General features: G+C 43.2%; 1 protein-coding gene across 4 annotated transcripts in view; it reads left to right on the top strand.

The window, feature by feature from the left end:
- Positions 1 to 23,324, top strand: part of LOC308578763 (vascular endothelial growth factor receptor kdr-like) — a 211,639-nt gene that overhangs the window by 65,514 nt on the left and 122,801 nt on the right. For all 4 annotated transcript variants that reach the window (XM_081179293.1, XM_081179296.1, XM_081179294.1 and 1 more), the window contains exon 4: positions 17,151 to 17,275. In XM_081179293.1, coding sequence (XP_081035419.1) covers positions 17,151 to 17,275 — 125 coding nt within the window. The remainder of the gene's footprint in view (positions 1 to 17,150; positions 17,276 to 23,324) is intronic.

Below are 23,324 nucleotides of genomic sequence, written 5' to 3'. Positions count from 1 at the left end.
ATGCTGCATAATATAAGAAAATCATCTAAACTGTTTATATAAAAGAATATAAAATATTTATAAGAAAATACCAATAAATTCAAGAGACTTGGAAAAACAAGGAAGCACAATTTTTTTAAAAAATCAAAATGTAGATAAAACCAGCTCTTTTAAAAAATGGTATACATAATAAAATTACATGCCTTAGTAGGCTTACATAAATAGGAAAGCTCTTAGCTGGCATCAAAACAGTACAATGAAGGCATATATATTTGCAGAGCTGCTCAGTGACACTTGCAACAACCTTGCATGGAAAGCCAGGTTTATCATCTGGTGAGCCTCCGAGATACTGCCTTGCAGGGAGCTCCTGAAACACATGGTTACCCTCTGCACTGACTCTAATGTGCTGGTGTCACCGTCCTCCAAGCATCTCCCAGGCCCATCACTTTCCACTGTTTTCCTTCTGGGGGTGGGTGGGCACTATAGGCTTTGTGTCTTAATACCATTAAAAACAAAACACTACACTGCATCTTCCAAGAAAGGCAGAGTACAACCATACCTCGGGTTGAATGTGCTTCAGGTTAAGCACTTTCAGGTTGCGCTCCGCGGCAACCCGGAAGTAACAGAGCACATTACTCCCGGGTTTTGCCGCACACGCAGACACGCCGTCGCATCTTATGTTCCATTCAGGATGCGATCGGGGTTCCGGAACGGGTCCCGTTCGCATCTCGAGGTACCACTGTATATGTTCAAGTCATCTGAATAATGATTTCGTCTGTCCTTAGTCTCTTAAAGCACTGCCCATGCAGTGGTGCAGACCAGTAATCTTAGAACCTGGACTTAATTGTCTTATAGCCTTTAGTCAACCATGTGTAGTAACGGTTAACCTTTCTCTCCTCTGCACCTTCCCCATCCCCATTATTCCATACTTTATACTGTAATTCTTTCTATGTTCCTGATCTGTTAGAGGAAAAGAAAAAAGAAAAAGCCAAATTAAAGTGTTTGCAGACCCAGATTTTTCTTAATTTAGTAAATACTCAGAGCATGTGCAGTTTTGCATTTTAAAACTCACGTAAAGCAGAGAGCCATCATGAATACAGGAATAAACCGGGGTTTGCTTCTGATACCGTGATGCAGAATTTGGAAATTATTCTCTACTCACTTTTAAAAGTGAATGCCATGAAATGTTTTCAAAAAATAGAAAGGAATAAATCATGATGTCACAACCATGTCAGTCCAGATGCTGTTGCCCCTGGCACCTGCCGCTCTCTGCGTGGTCCTTTGTGTGGTCTTTGGGTTGTGGGCCCTGTGCTTCTGCCCAGCTGTACTGCTGCACCCACAGGACTTCGTTCCTAAACCCCTTATAATAGGCAGTGAGTTCCCTTGATCTTAGTTGGGTTTATTTCTACATCGGTGTGTGCGGTGAATTACTCTTTTTCTTCTTCCTCCATTTTGTACATTCCTGGAATTCCCTCTCCTTGCAACACAATAACCTTGATTTGTCTTTATCTCCCTTAATTCTAGTCTTGAGCTGTTTCCTCTTCCTGTTTCAACATTCTGCTGTGATTGCCTGCCTTTTAACTCTCTTGACTCACCCCGGGCATCTCAAGCCACAGGAAGCAGGACACACAAAAATTCAATTCCCCTCTCACATTCGGTGCCCTTGGCAAATTAAAAACCACCTTGACTTGAATTGCTTTTCTCTGCGATTGCCTCAACGTGGGTTTTGAGACCCTTCCAGGAGTGCCCAAGGTCTTTCCTTTTTTACAAAAAGCGCAGTCCGGTATTAAGAAAATCTTCCCTGTTGTGAGCAAGAAATGAGGACTGATTAACTCTAGAAATACTTCAGCATGATCCCTAACTCTCCAGCTCTTAATTGTGACTTGTGAAATCAGTATTGCATTTCAGCAATTCATAAATTATCATCTTATTAATTTTATATTTTTTAATGAAACTGATAATTGGGGAACTTGAATATCATACCTTCAACCCCTGGGGACAGAAGAAAGCAGTGGAAATTAAAACCATTTGTGTAAGTAACTACAAAATATGGCAATCATAATATGCATATGAATAGGAAAACTTAGGTAAATTAGATTTAAATAAAAATTGGTTCCAAATCTCTTCATATGGCACATTATGTAGAGCTCAGTGGTTCATTCTCCTGCTGATCGCTGGATACTTGTTTTACCACAGCGGTTCCCAAGGTGGGCAGTACTGTCCCCTGTGGGGTGGTGGGATTACCTACCGGGGGGGGGGGCATTAATTGGCACGGGGGCAGCAGGGGAGTGCTAGAGTGTAAATAACCACCAGACTTTGAAAAGCTGATATCACTGGATCAAGCTCATCAGTTTTGTTGCATTAATTAAACTAAATAGTTTTAATTGGATTTCGAATAAATGTGCAACTAGTTATTGTTTTATTATCTTCCTTACTGGGTTGTGCAAACCACAGTTTTGAACTATGCTGGGTGGAGGCACTGGGGATGAGTTTATGGAACCAAGGGGGCAGGGGCCTGAAAAGGTTTGGGATCCAGTGATTTAGCACATGGGCAGGGAACACCTGACTATGGAAATAAGAGACAGGACACGTATACTTATTTATTTCTCCTTCCTTCCATTTTCCAGCTTAAGATCACACATCTCTGCTTCTTTTTTACACCTATGAGTGGACCAATACAGGATGTGGCCTGTACCTGCAGTTATATTGGACTCATTGTAAGCCAGCTAGTACAAAATGTAACTTACTGGTTTACTGTGCTTCCTCTTCACAACTCTCTCCTCTTTAGATACAATCTCCTTGCCATAAGCACATTAACAGCCAACCAAAACAAAATGATCCATGGTGCTAGGCAGAGTTCGCCTGCACGTCTCTGATTTTCTTTTATCTGTCCTGCTGTGCTGTGCTGGAGGGGGTTAGGATGTGGCAGAGGTCACCTTCTCCACCAGACTCCAGCAGGCTGCACAGGGGCAGAGTTGGGGGTGGACTTCACCATCAACTGTACCCACTAAAAGACATGGACAGAAGCCCCCAAAATGGGTTGTTTGGGAAGGGGAAATGAGGACAGAGACAAGGATCCACTGCATGCTAAGACAGTCCAGCTAGCAAAGGGACCCATCAAGGCCCATTCAGATCTGCTGCAGCAAGAATTGTCAGAATTTCAGCCCCCTCTGAAATTCCATCATGGCCTTTGTAAGCAACAGGAATCCACGCTACACTTGGCCGGAAGTTTGCATTTCACCCTAGTTCCTGCTATGGTGCTAAAACACCATGTAGGATTTAGGTGCCTCCCCTTCCCATCTCCATTATATGTAATATGCAGGTCCTCCTGATGGGTGCTGGTTAGGGGATCAAAGAACCCTCAGCAGGATGCCATATGATTGGCCCCTAAATGCAATCCCAAAATGATTGGCCCCTAAATGCAATCCCAAAATGCAGTGCCATGGAAGTTCCAATCAATGGCATTGTGAGTTAAAAAAAAAAGTGGGGAGAGGACAGTTGCCAAGTATTATGGTTGCTGCCATGCTTTTTTAAAACTACTACTTTATATTTAAGCTCTTCCATAGCTTTTGTTTCATGTTTGCATCAAAGCAATTGTGGATTTTGAAAGGTCTATACAATTGCTCTGGGCTGTAGCAGGTGGAGTGAGAGGAACTGCTGAGTAAATTGTTCTTCCTCTGGGAGCACCAGGCCATTCTTAATAAAGGGGAAGAAAAATAGTATCCATCCCTCTTTGCCCTCCACCCCAGCTGTGCTTAATGCTGAAGTCCCTGATTGTTGTTGCAACAGAAGTTTTGCTGCCCTTGCTACTGTTTCCTGCCCCTGTTTTGACAGCCTTCCCCGGGGAGTTTTGCAGGGCTGTCAGACTAGGCTCCTTGACAGCTGAATATATTGGCCTGCACAGACTGCCTGAGACAGGAGTGGCCAATGTGGTGCCCTCCAGATGTGGTACTCTAACTCCCATCAGCCTCAGCCAGCATGACCCGCAGTCAGAAATGATGGGAGCTGTAGTCTGACAACATCTGGACTCTAGAAGGGAACAGGTTAGACATCCCTGGTGTGGAGTGGAAATTGCCACTGTTCACTTATTCATCCTATGTCTGGAATGAATATAATCTGCAAATTAATTATTGCCCCCCTCACTTGCATTGTCCTTCCCTTGCATTGAAACGAATGGGGTAGAATAATATAATGACAGTGTAAATTATGTAATTGTGCCACAGAGGACAGTGACTAATAATATAAGTTTTGGCAGAAAGTGAAATGCAGCAGAACAGAAGTGATGCTGCATACATTGATTACAGGGCAGAATGGGGAACGATGCTGTCTTGCATCTCTGACTGCACAAAATAGGCTGGATTGAGCCAAGTACATTATCATTATCATTATCATTATCATATTTATTTATATCTCGTATTTTCCCCGGCCAGGATTCAAATTACACAAATTTTAAAAACACAGATAAAATACAAAAAGTTAAAAACATGTAAAAGATAACTGTTAAAAACTAATTAAACTCTAATAGAATTAAAACAGTATAAACAAACAAATCTATTGAAATACAGATAATAAAGGAGCACAGCACTATTAAAGCCCTTTCCTTAAAAAAACCCAGTCCATTTCAGAACAAAGTCTTCAGCTGCCAGCGGAAGGACAGCAGTGAGGGAGCCAGCCTAGATTATCTAGGACGGGAATTCCAAAGTCTGGGAGCAGCCACCAAGAAGGCTCTCCCCCATGTCCCCATAAAGCTGGCCTGTGAGAGTGGTAGAACCAAGAGATGGGCCTCCCCTGAAGATCTCAGAGCCTGGGCAGGTTTGTGTGAGAAGATAGTCTTTCAGAGAGCTTAGACCTAAGCTGTATAGGGCTTTATAGGTCATAACCAGCACTTAGAATTGTGCTCAAAAACAGACCAGTAGTCAGTTACTCAGACAAAAAGAGAGAAAACATTGCTTTGTTGAACAGTCATATTGTTCCAAAGCTTATTGGTGCCCTCTGTGTTTACCTAGCCTTCACTGTCCTCTGCCTCATGTGGCCAATTGACTTTTGCAATCCATGTGAGCTTCTCCACCCCAGTAACATTTGTAATGTTTTCATCGCAAACACAGCATCATGACACCAATGCTGCTTTAAGTCTGGGTTTGCTGGCTTTCCCCTTCCCTCACTGGCAATTTTTCATTTTCTGTTGTGCCTTCTAGAATTTGATCCCTGGAACAGGGACTGTCTTGTTTTGTAATCTCTAAATGGTGCTAAACCAGATGAGTGCCAGTACTCTGCGTCTTCCCTCACCCCACTGCCTGCCCTTCTTAGCATATCAGCTGTGGTATACTGATCATTGTTAACTCAAACTGGGAAACCATGACTTTAATAACCAGGATCTTAAACCATGGCATGCATGCATTCACATACACACACACACCTCCTGATATCAAATATTGAGGAGGTGTTACAACAAAATATGCAAGTGCAGCAAAACATAAAATACCGTCAGTACAATACAGAATCACTGTAAGAATGACTGGCTCAACACAAAACACAACTTGCAGTTTGAAGCAAAGGACAAGATGGCACCCTTCCACTCCACTTCCATGTACTAAAGCCAGCCAGGCTGGCAGGGTGAATCTTACTTCAACACTAGCTATAGAAGAACATATTCCACTACACCTGAGAACAGCAAGCTGGTGGTGCAGGCCCACTTGTGTGTGGTACACACAACTCTGCTCTCTAACACTTGACCATCAGTTGCCCCCCACTCCAGTCTGCTGCCTGAGGTAGTTGCCTCATTCTGCCTAATAGCAGGGTCAACTCTGTTCCAGGTGTAAAGTGTGAATTGCCCTTAGTGTTCTGATTTTGTGTGGCATGCACATTTGTCAGTGATAGCTGTGCAAGCTTCTGCGATGAATTTCAATGAATCACAAAGCTACCCATTCTACTTTTTGGCCACTTCTGAATCATACATTTAAAACACTTTGAAACTGCTTTAAAAGCAATGGCTTCCCTGCTCGCAAAGAATCCTGAGAACTGTAGTTGGTTAAGGATGCTAAGAGCTGTTAGGAGATCTCTGTCCACATCACAGAGCTACAATTCCCAGCGTTCTCTGTGAAGAGGGATTGATTCTTAAACCATTCTGAGAGGGGTGGTTTAGTGTAGCTCTGTGAGGGGAATAGGGGTGTCTATTTTTCTAGAAAAAGAGGTGACGGAACACCTCCCTCGTTCTCTTAGAATGGCAATGGCGCCTACCTGAAAGGTGCTCGAATTGAGTTTCAGCAGGTTCTGGCTAAAAAAACAGCCCTGGTCCTGACAACTCTCAGCACCCTTTAAAAAAGCTACACTTCCCATGATTCTTTGAGGAAAGCCACAACTGTTTATAAAGTGGTATCCTATTGGGTTAAATGTATGTTTCAGATGTAACCTTTGTTTTGTTTTTCCACTACAGATTGGTGTGGCTTCATTTTGCCTGCTAATCTCTGCCGATTTAAGCTCACATCTGCCCCTCTCTCCTCTTCACTCCCCCCCCCAAAGCTTCTGACCCATCATGAATGCTTCTTCAGCTCTTCCATGTAAGTGTACCTCCTTGACCTACACTGGACATAAATTGTGTGAGCCCCGCCCTGCCTGCCTTCCTGCAAAATTCCACCGACCTGCCGAGCCAGACAGCCTGTCTGCGGGACCCACAAAAAAACCCTTTTCCGTCTCCTCAGACTTCCCTGACAGCCGATAAGCTGTGAACATTCTGCAGTGCCTGCTTGTCTCTGGGTGCGATGTGTGTTGCAGCTCATAGCAATTTTCTTCCCTTGAAGAAGCTGTGGGTGGCTTGAAGGGTGTTTGAATGGGAGGCAGTGAGCTGCCCTTGCAGCACAGACATTTTGTACGGCAGGGGAAATCACTTCTCTAGGAGCTCAGGATGCCAGATATGCTTCCATCTAGGGTGGTCCCATGTGACTGCTTAGTCAACATTTGACATTATCCAAAAGCTTGTGGACGTCCTGCAAGATAATTGTATGGACCTTTGTTCATTCATCCACTTAAGACAGCCTTCACCAACTTGGAATCCTTCAGGTGTTTTGGATGGGAACATCTGGAGGGCACCAGGTTGGTGAAAGCTGGATTGAAGAAACATTGCCTTGGGAAGCTAAAAAATGCACTGCCAACTCTGGATGGAGCAAGCTTGTTTTCTGCTGCTCCAAAGGAAATGACCCGAACCAATGGATTCAAATTACGAGGAAGGAAATTCCAACTAAATGCTAGGAAGAACTTTCTGACGGCAAGAGCCTTTTGAATGAACTGCCTCAGAAAGTGGTAGACTCTCATTTGTTGGAGGTTTTTAAGCAGAGGTTGGATGGCCACCTATCAGAGATTCTTTAACTGTGATTCCTCCATTGCAGGAGGTTGGAATAGATGATCCTCAGGGTCCCTTCCAACTCTACAGTTCTATGATTCTTGTATTCATCTGCCTGATGATGATACCCATGGATTCATCTCTTTCTTTTCTGCTGTGTAAGTGAATGGCTGCTGATAGTTGATGGCCTGCTTCTGTATTTGTTTCAAGTTAGTGGCTATTGCTTTTAAGCCCCTATCAGTGGCTTCGAGAACAGGATTCGGGCGACACCACCGTAACCTGCATAATTCTGCCCATTCACTAAGGTCAGCAGGGAAGACCCTAACCCTTTGTGAGATGGGTGGATGTGATCACAGGAGCTTCCACCATTGCAGCACTTGCTCTTTGGAACTCCCTGCTCCCTGCTCTGGTAGTATTCTGCTGTCATCTGGAAACAGCTTTGCTCAGCAGGCATTTGACCTAGGTGTTGGGTTGACTTTACTGCCCGCCACTCTCCCTTTTGGTATCTGTTCCCTCTGGTTCTGACTGTTAACCAACCTGCTGTTTTTGTTTGCTTGTGGTTGATGTATCAATGCCTTTGTCCTGGGATAGCTCAGTTGGCAAAGCCTGAGGCTGTTAATCTCAGGATCGTGGGTTAGAGCCCCACACTGATTTCTGCATTGCAGGGGATTGGACTTGATGACTCTCATGGTCCTTCCAATCCTATGTTTCTGTTATTCTCTTTCTGTGTTGGCCATCTTGCTGCAGACCCACACCATACATTTAACACAAATTGAGTGCACATTTAAAAGACATGGCTTCCCCAGAGAATCCTGGGAATTGTAGTTCCCCCTCACAGAAATACCATTTCCAGCACCCTTAATAAACTACCATTCCCAGGATTCTGGGTGGGAAGCCACATGTTTTCAACCAATTCCAATCTGTTACCTCCGAGGATGTGGACAGGCTGCTTGGACAAGTGTAACCGGCCACCTGTCTCCTTGATCCTTGTCCATCCTGGCTAATAGAAGCAAGCCGGGAAGGGCTGGGTGATGGGCTCTGCGGGGTGGTGAATGCTTTTCTCTGTGAGGGAGCCTTCCCAGACCCGCTGAAAGAGGCGGTTACCTGAGCTGCCTGTGGCAAAGGCGGATCTAGGAGCAACTTGAAACTCTCATGTTCAGTTGCCAATATCATAATGCTGTTCTACAAATCTGTGGTGCAACCGCATTTGGAATGTTGTGTACAGTTTTGGTTGCCTCGCTGCAAAAAGGATATTGTACAGTTGGAGAAGTTTTGGAAAAGAGCAACCAAAATTATTAAAAGGATAGAGCAACTCCCCTGTAAAGAAAGGATGCAGCGTTGTTTTTTTTTGGGGGGGGGGTTAGCTTAGAGAAAAGGAGAGTAGGAGGTGACATGATGGAAGTTTAGAAAATCATGCTTAGCATAGAGAAAGTGACTAGGAAAACATCCAGTCAAGTGGAATGTTGGAAGATTCAATACAGATTAAAAAGTACATCTTCATGCAGCACATAGTTAAAACTATGCAACTCACTTCCACAGGAGGCCATGATGGCCACTAACATGGATAGCTTTAAGAGATGATGATGATGATGATGATGATAAATATTATTATTAATAATAATTTATTTATATCCCGCCCTCCCCTGCCAAAGCTGGGCTCAGAGCAGCTAAGAAGTAAAAATAGCACAGTGCACATAAAATCACACAGTCAGTTAATTAAAAAACGTTCTAAAATCAATTCAGAATCAAATTAATGGCAACCATTGGGCTAGAGTTCTATGAGGATTACAGAAGGAGAGAGGGGTCAGACTGTGTCTTAGCCAAAGGCCTGGTGGAACAGCTCCGTCTTGAGGGCCTGCAGAAAGATGTCAAGTCCTGCAGGGCCCTAGTCTCTTGTGACAGAGTGTTCCACTAGATCGGGGTCACGGCTGTAAAAAGCCCTGGCTCTGGTCGAGGCCAGCTTAACCTCCCTGTTGCCCGGGATCTCCAAGATATTTTTATTTGAAGACCGCAAGGTCCTCCGTGGGACATACCAGGAGAGGCGATCCTGTAGGTGTGAGGGTCCTAGGCTGTATAGGACTTTAAAGGTTAAAACCAGCACCTTAAACCTGATCCTGTACTCCACCGGGAGCCAGTGCAGCTGGTATAGCACTGGGTGAATGTGATCCCGCAGCGAGGACCCCATAAGGAGTCTCGCCATGGCATTCTGCACCCACTGGAGTTTCTGGGTCAGTCTCAAGGGCAGCCCCACGTAGAGCAAGTTACAATAATCCAGTCTGGAGGTGACCGTTGCGTGGATCACCTCAGGGCGAGGTCAGGGCGAGAGAGGTAAGGAGCCAACTGCTTAGCTTGGCAGAGATGAAAAAATGCCACCTTTGTTATAGCTGCAATCTGCGCCTCCATGGAAAGGGAGTTGTCGAAGATTACACCCAAACTCTTAACGGACAAATTAGGCAAATTCATGGAGGATAAGGCTATCCATGGCTACTAGCCACAATGGCCATGCTCTGTAATGCTTCTGAATATAATAATAATAATAATAATAATAATAATAATAATAATAATAATAATAATAATAATAATTTACACCCCGCCCATCCAGCTGGGTTTCCCCAGCCACTCTGGGAGGCTTCCAACCGAATATTAAAAACAATACAGCATCAAACATTAAAAACTTCCCTAAACAGGGCCGCCTTCAGTTGTATTTTAAAAATAAAATAGTTGTTTATTGCCTTGACATCTGCTGGGAGGGCGTTCCACAGGGCAGGTGCCACTACCGAGAAGGCCCTCTGCCTGGTTCCCTGTAACCTCACTTCTCGCAGCGAGGGAACTGCCAGAAGGCCCTCAGCGCTGGACCGACGTGTCCGGGCTGGACGATGGGGGTGGAGATGCTCCTTCAGGTTTACAGAACGTGGTCTTAGTGGCCACTCCCAGTCACCAGGCTAGGTGCCACACACTGAATGCCAGTGGCTGGAAACCATAGTGAGGTTGTGTGAGTTTTGTACTTGGATCAGTTTTGTACTTGGCTCCTGCTTGTGGGCTTCCCACAAACATCTGGTCAACCACTGTGAGTAGAGGTTGCTGGACTGGATGAGTCATTGGCCTGATCCAGCAGGCTATTCTTATGTTCTGATGTTCTTAAATCTAAGCAGCACTTTTCTGCCAAAGCTGCTCATTATTAAGACTCAGGTGGATAGCCGTGTTGATCTGTCATAGTCATACTAAATAACAAGATGAAAGATGAAAAAATCTTTTTTAATAATTCCAGTGGCACCTTAAAGATCAACTAAATATAAGCCTTCAAGGTATGAGCTTTCGTGTGTAATACACACTTTGTCAGATACTCTTTGTCGTTATTAAGATTGTTGTCTTTGTTCTCTGAAAGCTCCAAAAAACAGTCAAAAGTTCATTGAATAGGGTAGTCTTAAGAACATCCAACTCAAGCTTTTTTGCTTCTAGCTTCAAGAGAAGATTTCATCCTGGTCTCTGACTAGACAGTTGCAGGAAAATGGTCTTTCAGATGGAGCCCAGCTATTATAAAAATGAACAATTCAAGTTTAATAATGGGTACCAATGTAGAGTGAGTCAGCGGTTTGGGTTCTTTGTCTTGTTTTTAATGTCACTATCAGATCCAAGGACAATGTGTTTGTGAGGAAAGAACTTGCACAATGAGGTCTGAATGGCTTTGTCCTTTTGCCAGCAAAGTATCTGCAAAAAAGCAGTGAGGCATTTAAGAAGTCTGGAATATGGGTTTGTGTGTCCTATGACCAAGGGTGGGGGAGGACTTCGTTTGCATTTTAATGTGAACCCACCTAATTCACACTTCCTGAATTAGTATGTGAACAAAAAGTGCACCCATTATCCTTTAAAATCCAACTGCTTCTGAATTTTGGGATGTAGTTTGCCAGCCTCAAAAAACACAAACCAAGATTAGCAGAACGTGTGTGCAAGAATGTGTATGTTGATGAGAGCGATGTTCAAAAAGCAAGTTACCTTAGAGGAAATTGCTTGCAAAAACATGAATTTTGGGGAAACTTTCCTACAAAAATGTGTCTGTTAGGTTAAGCCTACACAAAAATGCCTATGAATTTCGGCTAGGGCTTAAAACAGTTTTTTAAAACAAACTTAATTCTTTATTAAGTAAAATTAATACACTTATTGATTCCAGAAAAAGCCTCAAAGTAGTCTAGAAAGAGAATAAAACAATAACATTATTAGTAAAATACAGTTAAAAACAACTGTTTAAAAAGCATTCCCCCCAAATAAGCTAAGCAAGAAACTAAAATACACATCAATATTCTAGATACCTGGGCAGACTTGTCCAAACAAAAATGGTTTTTAGCAAGAGCCAAATGCGGGTGGCACTGTGGGTTAAACCACAGAACCTAGGACTTGCTGATCAGAAGGTCAGCAGTTTGAATCCCCGCGACGGGGTGAGCTCCTGTTGCTCTGTCCCAGCTCTTGCCAACCTAGCAGTTCGAAAGTACGTCAAAGTGCAAGTAGATAAATAGGTACCGCTCCAGCGGGAAGGTAAACGGCGTTTCCGTGCGCTGCTCTGGTTCTCCAGAAGCGGCTTAGTCATGCTGGCCTCATGACCCGGAAGCTGTATGCCAGCTCCCTCGGCCAATAAAGTGAGATGAGCGCCACAACCCCAGAGTCGGCCACAACTGGACCTCATGGACAGGGGTCCCTTTACGTAAAAAGCGTATAGTGAAAGCACCTGCCTAATGTCAGGCAGGGAGTTCCCAAGTGTAGGTGCTGCCACACCAAAAGACTGTCGGTAACCTCCAGACTGCCCAAAATAACTTACTTATTTCTTCATTATTATTTTTATTGGGTTTTTGATAGTTTTGTACATATAAAACATAATCATTTCAAACATTAAAATACAAGATTCTTTAGAACCTTCGGACCTCCTTCCTTCCCTCCATGGGTTCCATATTTAAGTTTAAATTTGTTGCATCTTTTACCATTATCCATCTATTACATAACCATAATTATCATAAATAATTCCACATCACAACTTGCCATTACATCCCATTGGGGAATGACCTAATGGCCAAAAATAACCTATGCAGAGAAGGGGTGAACTGAATTTAAGATTGAAAAAAAATGAAATGGGAAGAAACTGAAATCGACAGATTCTTCCATCCCCATCACTTCTGAATGTAAGGATTATATATTTACTGTAATGATGATGAAACTGAGGGCAGAAATACATCTGTGATTAAGGAGTGTAGTTGTGAGGTCAGGGTGGGGGCCCCAGTGCCAACCCCAACTTCCCCTTTCAGCTGGTTTTGCCCCATTTTTTAAATAAAAAACCCCCAAGCTAAAATAAAATATAAAATAACCATCTTGCAAGAGCATCATGTTGGCACTGTCCAAATACAGTGGTACCTCAGGTTACATACGCTTCAGGTTACATACGCTTCAGGTTACAGACTCCACTAACCCAGAAATAGTGCCTCAGGTTAAGAACTTTGCTTCAGGATAAGAACAGAAATTGTGCTCCGGCGGCACGGCAGCAGCAGGAGGCCCCATTAGCTAAAGTGGTGCTTCAGGTTAAGAACAGTTTCAGGTTAAGAACGGACCTCCAGAACAAATTAAGTACTTAACCCGAGGTACCACTGTATAACTTTGTCATCCAATGTTTTGACATAGTTTTTTGAGGGCATGGAAGGTTTCCTTTGCTGGACTTGTTTTCTGACGGCAAACCAAATCTTGAAAGAACCTTTTCATAATTTTTACAATTGCACATTGTTGCAAACAACAACAAATTTATCAGATGGACAATAGAACCCTTCTTTCAGTATTTATCAAATCTAAAATCAAATCTGAAAACACTCTTCTGGAGCGCATCTGGATTTGTTCTACAAGCTTCTGATGCAGAAAACATTCTGAGAGTGTGAAATTGCAAACATGAGTTGATGTAGATAATCTCATCTTCCATAGGCACTTTGCTCTTGGGGAAATTTTAATTTACTGGCCAATGGATGGACTTTAGGCTGACAAGGAGCTGCTTCTGGGTATTTTCCAAAACTAATTTGAATAGTAGCTATAATAGTAGCTATAATGCCATCCAACCTGTCAAAATGTGAAGAGCTATATTGACTGTGATTAGCAAACCCTGTGGGCAGGGGAAGCACAGCTAATGAAATATGAGGGGAGCCAAGAAAATAGCTTCCTTGCCCCCTCTCTTCCTCTGCCCCTTCCAGTGTGATCCTAGTAGGCTTTCAATTTCATTGTTCCTCTGTCTTGGATCCTCTGCCCCCCTTTGGATTTTTCTTCCCCAGCAAAAGCATGACATGGGCAAGTTTGTGAGTGAAAAAAACACAGGGTGTGCCATAAGGTACACTGAGAAACTTATGGAATTGTTTTTATGACTGTGAGGGAGAGAGTTTGGAAAGGCATGGGCAGTGTTTGCTGAAATCTTGGCAGCCAAAATTTCAGCTCTATAAAATGTGTGGCAGTTAGGGTTGGGGCCACATGTATCTCCTTCCCCTTCCCAATGACTTAGTGAGTCCAGACTAAATTAGGCAAAGCAGTGAACAATCCAAGAGGAATTGTGAAAATTTTGCAATAATTTAAGCAGATTGCAGAATGCAGCCGTTTGTGGTGCAGAACTTAGTGAAGGTGTTTTGGGTGTTTTAAGGACAGGGTACATATAGCCCTGAATAAAACGAAAAGAGAAGGGATGCAAAATGCATGAGGGAGGATGTTTCTCTTCTTACTAGCTGCTTTTCTGCTTCACATGCTCAGTTTCCTCCACGCAAGCATAAATTTAGAAGTATGGTAAAATTTAAAATTCTGTACAAAGTACTGGTACCAAGAGAAACCTTTGGATGTGATTAGAAGTCACCCTAACTGCACCCTCGTGTGGTAAGAACTGGTATTTCATGGTACTGGATCAGCCTGTAAGACTTGCATCCTTTGCTACAAGGCTTAAATAGCAAAATTGTAATGATATACTGTATTGCAAAGTCAAACAACAAGCATCCCACTTGCATGGAGCTGCCAGGAGAGTCTCTTACTTGGGTTGTAAAACCAATGTCTCAGATTTGAGACATTAGAAGAACAAGTCCTGTCCTGCAAGCCTGTCCTGCAAATCCTGAGGTTATTCTGTTATCACGAATGCCTAGGCCCAACAGATATGCTACACAGCATCCTTCATCAATTTAGTGCCTTCTAGAGGTTTTGGACTACACCTCCCATAAGCCACAGCAGCTTTGCCTGATGGAAGTAGTTCTCCAAGGGCATCAGGCTGGCAATGGCTCCTGAATAACATATTTTTAAAATCTAATGCAATCCATCTTTGTAATAGGCAGGGCTTGTGTTGCAGAACTCTTCTGCCAAAGGTCTCCTGAAAGCATTAGGGAAGCATCATGCTTGAATGGTGCACAGTGTATAACACAGTAGAAAGCAGATGAACCATGTTGACGACTGTCTCTTTCCCTCACGGATGGAAGGGAGGGGCAGCTCTTGAAGCCTGTAAACCAGTGAGCCAAAGGAAGTCAAGACTTATCACTAAGCTTATTGAGTTCACCATGTGTGTAGTGGAAGCAGGGACCATGGAACTTTCTTGTAAACAGCATTATCTGTGAACCTGCTGGGCATGTGATCTGCTTCCTTCAGTGCTTATAAACCTGGGAACCCAAGACAAAAAAGAAGAAAGTCAGCTCTATTATCTCTGAGTAGCTGTCTTCTTCTTCAATATATCTTTTGGTAATGTTTCTCCTCTGTCTTATTGATCCCCTCTCTTTGTGCAGGGTGCCTGGGGATCCCAGGTACACCACTGTGACTTCTCTGATGGAAGAAGGCAAGTTAGAAATGTGAGAAATAAATAGAAAATGTTGGAATGTAAGGAATTTATTTTTCAGCAGTATCTAAACAATGGACAGCCTCTTAGAGATGCAGTATTTGGATATAAGTGTTTTGGATGGATCACACCAACTGTTATTTCCACCAAACAGCACAGGTTTTTGGTGTTGCATTCTGTCAGCTTTGCACTGGCTGAAATTGCATACCCTCCAAGAGTCTCGATTTTCCAGAGGATGCCCCAGAATTACGAAAGCCATCCCAGCTTCTGATTTGATCCTGCAATGTCCTTTTCCCCCTCCAGTGCTGCCACCAATGAGCTCAAGGAGGAGGAGGAGCTGATGCTTGTCTCAAGTGGCAGTAGCATCCCATTGCCTCTCCATGGCCGCTGCTGCCAGCCTCCTTCCTTGGGTAGCTTGCAGGGTTTGATGTAGAGAAGGCGAGGAGGAGAGGCTATCACCGCTGAGGCCCAGCTCTGAGGCTGGCTCTGAGGGGCAAGTGGAGGGCAGGGCCACCCCAGAAAGGGAGGCAGAGTGGAGCGCAAAGAGTCTTGATTTCACCCTTTGTAAAATTTATTTATTGGTGTGTGTTTTTCTTTTTGTAAATCTTTCAAAGAACAAAATAAAATCCAGACTAAGGGTTTTCTCAGGATGGCAGAGGGGTGGGTGCTGTGTCCTGTTGCTGTAGTTGTGGGGGCACTTGCCCTTCCTCTGCTAGGAAATGGTCTGCATCGGGGGGGTGGGGGGTGCAAGGAGGGTCAGTTGGGGTGGGGGAGTGAGACATTTTTCCTGTTTTCATCTGAGGAATGTTGGAAGGTATGAAACTGATCCCACAATACACAGCATTTGACACTTCACGTCTGTAACTGCATAAACTGTGGTGTCATGGTCATTACAAAGCTGAGAGATTCCACCCTCCACAGATTTGTCTCAAAAGCTCATTGCAAACAAACAAACAAACAAACAAACAAACAAACAAACGAAAACTCATCGCAGTTGTGTCTCTGTTATTTTGAGCAAAAGCAGAGAGTGATGTGAGGTAAAAGTGAGTCTACAGCCTGTAAAAGCAGGCATTAGCATTGTCCAGACCAGTGAGCAGGATCCATAAACTCTTACGTGCGTTAAGGACCCATTCTGACCTATCGGTGCAAAGAAGCGTCCTTGACCGGTGGGGCTTTTTCCTCTACATTTCCTTCTGGACTGAAGCTGGTTGGTGGTGCACCAGATTAAGCCCCTGCCTGCAACCGCACAGGTTGACAGTTCATGCCTTCCTACAGACTTCAGTCCTGACACTGTGGACGTCTTGCTCACATGTAAAGCCAGCAAAGTGTAGAGTGACAGGCTAAGACTGGGCAGATCCAGGCTCAATCGAGCATTCTCTCATTCTAGCCCAGGGGTTGCCAGTGTGGCACCCATGGGCAGAAAAGCACCCTTGAGGCCTCCCCAGGTTACAACAAAGCCTCTGAGGCCTCCAATCACTGCCCACTTCATCATGGTACAGGTAAGGGTAGTTATCATTTCTCCCAGGAAAAGTACATAGAGTGGAAAGAGAAAGTTGGAAAGAGTGGTGCTCTTTCCCACATCCTCATTCAACCTTATATGCTTTTCAGGGCTCAGATTAATTCAACTGGTGACTGTGATCTTTATCCAGATCCCCTGAAAAACTGAAGTGTGTGTATGTGTGTGTACACTCACTTTTTTCCTTCCTGTTTCTTGCATAGGAGGTGAGTGGGAGCTGATTCAGGGGACAGGAAGAAAAGTGATCAGAAGGAGTGGCACCCACATCACACACTCACAAATAAAAATGTACCCATGGTCCTAAAATGGCTGCTGACCATTGGTCTAACCTATCTCACAAGGTTGCTGTTGAAAAAAAAGAGGGGCTGTTTTGTTTTTGGAGAAAATAACAGGTTACAAAGGAGAGAAATACCATCAAAGTTGCCTGCATGAGCATCTGACTAATGACCAAACGAGCTTGCTGGCTGGCACATAACTAACATTATCTTCTCTGTGTTCTGCAGATAACACACAGCCTTTTGTAGACTTCCGCCCAAGTGTTCCTGATGTTATCTTCGTACACAATGCTACAGAAGTGATCGTGCCTTGCCGGGTCACCTCACCGGATATCACACCAACGCTCCTGCTGGTGAGCACACTTCTTCTAAGTCTCATCTAAGAGGAAATAATCAATTCCGCAAGTGGCATAACCAGATTATGGGTGTAATCCGATTCTTGGTAGCGGCTTGGAATAGGAATTGACGGACTTGTCACCCGTCATAGCGTTTTGCTTCAGTCCTCACTTCAGCTATTTTTAGCTATTCCTGATCCAGCCCTTTAGCTTTTTGAAAACAACACTATTGACCTAGATTGAAAGCAGCGTGCTGAGGATGAGCATGAATGATTCCAGATTGAGAAAAACACAAACTTTAGGGTTCAAACAGGTTAGTGTGAAAGCATCCTAAATTGATAGTGCCTCTGGAAGCAGATCCCATAGTTTAATTATGTGCTGTGTGATTAAGTACTTTATTTTGTCTGCATCTCCCACCATCCAGCTTTATTACACTTCTCTGGCTTCTAGTTTTTTGAGAGAGGGAGAAAAGAGTCTCTGTAGCCTCTGTCTCCATACCATACATAACTGTACTCACTTGTATCCTATCTCCCTTAACTCACCCTTTTTTTACTCAGGGCTCATCCACATTTTTGCTTGACCCGTATTTTGATTGCATTGTGTGCTGATGAATTCTCCTGGGTCAGAGAACTTTTCTCATTGTTCCGCAGTTGTGCCCTGTGAAAATCTAAGGTAACTCGGTTAAGCAAAATCCCTCCTCAGATTTTCTGTGAATCTGATAAGATCTGATTTAGCAGGTCGGATTGGATTTTCCCAAGGCACAGCCACAGAACAATGGAAAAAGCCCTCAGACCTGGGAGAATTAATTGGGACAGGATATGATCAAAATACATGTCAAACGAAAGTGCAGATAGATGAACAGGGCCATCTGAAGCATATCCGGTGCTGTGGTGCAAAGATCCCTCTGGCGCCCCCCTCTCCAATTTCCCAGAGTTGTTGACCCAGTGGCATAGCAAGGTCAGGAGGTACCCGGTGCGGAATTTTTTTTGTCAACCCCCCCCCCCATTGAAATTATTAAAGAAGGAAAAATAAGATACTTACAGTTGCAAGTGTTATTTTCTGGTTTATTTACTTGACATTGTGAGCATAAGCACTTAAAACCCCTTTTTCGTAACTTTGTTCTCTGCAAATTTTGAAATCATATCAGCTCCCAGAGTTGGTGGAGCTAGAATAAAACCCAGCCACCCCTCCAGCTGGACTCCATCCATGGAACCAGTGAATTTGTGTGCTGCCTTTTTCCATTTCGGGGGGTGTGTGGGCCAGATGACCCTTGGGGTCCCTTCAGTCCTACAATTCAAGGATTCTCTGTTGCCACAGACAGAAAAATGTCTCAGGCCAAACAAAGTGTGTGGGCACCAATCCTCATGGCTTCATAAGATGACGAGCCACATTCATGGAGGGGATGGTTACCAATGGCTACCAGCCAGGATAGTTCTGCTCTGTCTCCTCAGTTGGAGGCAGGGATGCTTCTGAATGCCAGTTGCTGGGAACCACAGGAAGGGAAAAGGCTGCTCCTGTGCTTGGATCCTGCTTGCAGGTTTCCCAAAAGGGGCATCTGGTTGGTCACTGTGAGAACAGGATGCTGGACTAGATGGGCCACTGGCCTGATCCAGCAGCAGGCTCTTCTGGTGTATGTATGGTATGTGGGTTGCTATTTTCCCCCAAAAAGGTCTTAGCAGGGAAGGTGATGATGGCCACAGAGTACAAAACCCTGAACTGACCAGGCGTATTCTGGCATGGAGGGGTAGCCAGACAAGAGAACTGTTTGCCCATTCTGTGCACAGCAGTGATTGACAAGTTGACCGTGGCAGAGCAGCTGCTTTGCATGCAGATGGTCCCGGGTTCAATCCCCACAGTTCCAAACTTTAAAGTTTCAGTTTATCTTTCCAAGCATTTTTATAAGCACACGAGGCTTCCAGCTTTAAGAAGGTGGTGTGGGGGCTCCCAGATTATGGTACCACCTTCCCAGAGATCTTTGTAGAAATAATTTCTCCTTTCAAAAAGACACAGGCACATCCAGTCCTTATCAATATTTCAGCTTCTCTAGCCCATTCCAAACTTTAAAATTCCAATTTATCTATAAGAATACGTACTTTGAAAACAAACTCAATCTTCAGTAAATGTGAGGGGGATAAGAATCGGGAAAAAAGAATTTAAGCTTAAGGCCTATGCTGATGACCTGGTCCTGTCCGTGGAGAACCCAGTGGACAGTGCAACCAGGGTTATAGAACTTTTGGAGGACTTTGGCAGATTGTCGGGCTTCAGATTAAATAGGAAGAAAACAAAAATTCTAATAAAGAATATGACTGAACAGGATAAAATCCAATTGGAAGAAAAAACTGGTATTAAAATTGTGAATAAAGTGAAATATTTGGGAATTTGGCTCTCACCTAAAAACATAAATCTGGTTGAAGACAATTATAGTAAGGTTTGGCAGGATATTAAAAAAGATCTAGATACCTGGCACAGACTGAAGTTATCATGGACAGGGAGGATGTCTGCTATTAAGATGTGCATTCTTCCGAAACTATTATTCCTGTTCCAAAGTATTCCGATTATTAAAGGTACCTCCCTCTTGAAAAACTGGCAGAAAACCCTGACCAAGTTTATTTGGCAGGGGAAGAGAGCCAGAATAAAGTTTAAATATTTAACAGATTCAAGAGAGAGGTGTGGATTTGCAGCCCCGAATATTAGGCTCTATTATGAAGCAGCCTGTTTGTGTTGGCTAAAGGAGTGGGCCACCCTTAGAAACACAGATCTTTTGGACCTAGAGGGTTTCAATATTAGATTTGGGTGGCATGCCTACCTTTGGCAAGAGAAAGGGGAGGTTCACAGAGGATTTTCCAATCATATAATTAGAGGCCCATTATTAGAGGTGTGGAAGAGGTATAAAAAACTGATTGAAAGAGGCACCCCATGGTGGTTATCACCAACTGATATTATTAAAATTAAAAAAATAAATATGACTGATGATAGATGTACATATGAGGACCTTTTGGTGAAGACAGAAGCGGGATGGAAGGTGAAGCCCTATGAGCAGTTGAAAGGCAGAATAAAAGAGTGGCTGCACTTCCACCAGATTAACGCTTTATGGAGTGAACACAAGAGAGTGGGGATGAATGAAAAAAAATCAAGGTTTCAGGTTGAAATTCTGGAGAGTAATGACAAACTCCTCTCCAAAATGTATAAACAATTATTGGAATGGGACACCAAAGATGAGCTGGTGAAGGGTGTGATGGTAAAATGGGAAAAAGATCTTGGACATAGTATTGATTATAATAAATGGCAGTTACTGTGGACGAAAGGGGTGAAATTTACAGCATGTGTAGCCCTCCGAGAAAACTTAGAGAAAATGATATACCGCTGGTATCTGACCCCAGTAAAGTTAAGAAAGATGTATAAAACTGCTGATAACATCTGCTGGAGGTGTAGGGACAAGGTCGGGACCTTTTTCCATATCTGGTGGACCTGCGATCCAGTAAAGGAATTCTGGAGACAAATATATGACGAACTGAAAAAAATTTTGAAGTATGATTTCCCCAAAACCCCTGAGCTGTTTCTTTTAGGTATGATTGGCAAGGAAATAAAGAAAATAGATCAAACATTTATCCAATATGCCATGGCTGCGGCGAGGATTCAAATTGCACAAAAATGGAAAACCCCTGATTTACCCACGGTCGGAGAGTGGCAAATGAGGCTTTATCAATATATTGAACTAGCGAGACTAACTCAAAAAATAAGACAAAACAACACAGCTAAACTTAAAGATGAATGGAATAAATTTCTAATTTATTTTGAGACAAGCCAGGGAATAAATAATCTATCAATAGACGATAATTAAAATCATCAATGTAGAATTTGTTAGTAACACTGCAGAATCAATATAAGAATAGGTAATTCCAAAACCGAGTCGGACGGAAGTTTTGTTATGTGTATTTGGTATGTCTTCTTTCTTTTTCTTATATTCCAGCTTTTCTTTTTTTCTTCTTTTTTATCTTTCTTCTTTTCACTTTCCTTTATGATGGAATTTTTCTTTTTTGTATGTATACACTTGTACAATGATGTAAAATGTGTATTTCTCTTAAATAAAGTATAGAAAAATTAAAAAAAAAAAAAGAAAAGAAAACAAACTCAATCTTCTTTAAACCACTCCAGCCAAGGTATATTCATAATCCACAATTAAGAATCCAGTTGAAGGCAGTAAAGAATGAGTTTCAGTTAATTTTTAGTCTCAACGTCACATCAACAGGCAAATATACCATTTATGCCTGCACGTTTGTAACACATACAAAGCTCTGCTTTTTGACTGATTGTAGCTGAGTCCAAAGAAGATGGTAACCATGTAAGACTATACTCAAGTCAAGTTACAAAACTAGGAAGAGATGAAAACTAAGGGTTTAAGTTGATAAAAGTTTCATGGGTTAGAAGTGGGGGTTAATATAAATGTTCTGGGAGGTAGTTATGAGCATTAGGGGACAGATATTCCTACTGAGATAGAGAGAAACTGTAAGCAGCATGGTCAGAAAGAAATGAAACATCTGCTGCTGGGCGCCTGAGCCCAGCACCCCTGATGGACAGGCGCTGTGGCACAGGGTGCCATTAAGCCAAATGGAAAAGACGTCCCTGCAGATGAGGCCAAAACTAGAAAGCCCCAGATGTTCTAATCATTTCTTCATAGAGGAGTTGTTATGAACTTGGTCATGTTGGTTGCCTGTTTCTGCACCTTTCCAGCTTTACAAAATTCTTTCTGAAGTACAGGATGGCTCCAGTTAAGCTGAAGGCAGGGTGAGATAACATGAAAAAAGTGAGAGGAGGAACAACTCTACACTTCATCATCAGCAGACAGTTTCCAATTAGGGCTTCATTTCTGGGTTTCTTCATAGGAATGCAAAAGGCAAGAAGACCCCAGTAGTCCCTACAAAAGAATGCAAATAATGCCAATACACAGCTGAACTGCAAGCACCACCTTACATCTATTTAAATTATCAAACTTCAAAAGGCAGCTGCATCCCCAAAATTTCATATATGCAATTTGCAAAACTCATGGACTATGTTTTGCATATTTGCAAAGAGTACCAGTTTCTTCAGACAGTATCCCATCTGCTTTGGTCTTCTTGTAAGAGGAAGGAGCAGCAGATGCACAGTTGCACGATATCACCCTCACAGTTGTATCCCAATGAAAAACTGTTGGCTTGAAGGGACCCAGAGGGTGGAATAAGATGTGGGGTGCATCTGATTCATGGCCAGAATCATTCTCCCCCACCCCCAGAACTGTATAAAGATTAATATTGACCAGTGGCATAAGAAGGTTCCTTGTGACTATCTTTGAGCAACTGAGCATTACATACCTTATTTTTAGAGTCTTAACCTTCCTTTTACCTGGCTTTGTCTCAGATTTCTAGTTATTTCTTGTTATTGGAACTGAAGGGACCTTCTTCCTACTACCCTTTTGAGTGGATAAACAAAATGTTTCCACTTCGAGCTGCTACAAAATCTAGGCCAAATATTCCACTCTTCCTCTTTGAAAGGGGACAAATGGGCAGGGCTGGAAATCATACCGCAAAAGGAAGGTGCCTCCGGACATCCTCAGTAAAGATGATGAACCTATTCATGGAGGTGTGTGAGTGAGCGAGTGTTTACCTTGGGCGCCTTCGTTCTGTTCCCATTTAAGGAAATACCATAGTGGCTGTTTTGGCCTGGCCTGGAAGCGTGTAGAGCCATGCTGGCTGCTTCCTGTACTCAGAGGAAGTTTGAGGGGACGCGGAAGGAAGGAGTCCGTTGATCGGACGAATTTAGAATATCCTCACCCAAAATTAATAACTGGCCACTGATAAAGCTGAAGGAGAGAGAGGGGGGAAATACCAGAAGGTCTTTTTAAGTGGTTGGGTAGGTGCTACCCTTTTGTTGTTGTTGTTGCTAAAATATTTTATTATAATGAATAAGTTTCATATGTGGGGCCATCTTAAAAAGGCAGATATTCCTTCCTATTCTTTTTCTTGACCACTGGGGGATACTCAAGCACAAAGCCGTAATATTCAACTCTATTCCATTGTATTATTCCTGTAGG

The sequence above is a fragment of the Podarcis bocagei genome (genome assembly GCF_964188305.1).
Source record: "Podarcis bocagei genome assembly, chromosome: Z".
Taxonomy (NCBI): Eukaryota; Metazoa; Chordata; class Lepidosauria; order Squamata; family Lacertidae; genus Podarcis; species Podarcis bocagei.
This window is presented reverse-complemented; position numbering and strand designations above follow the sequence as displayed.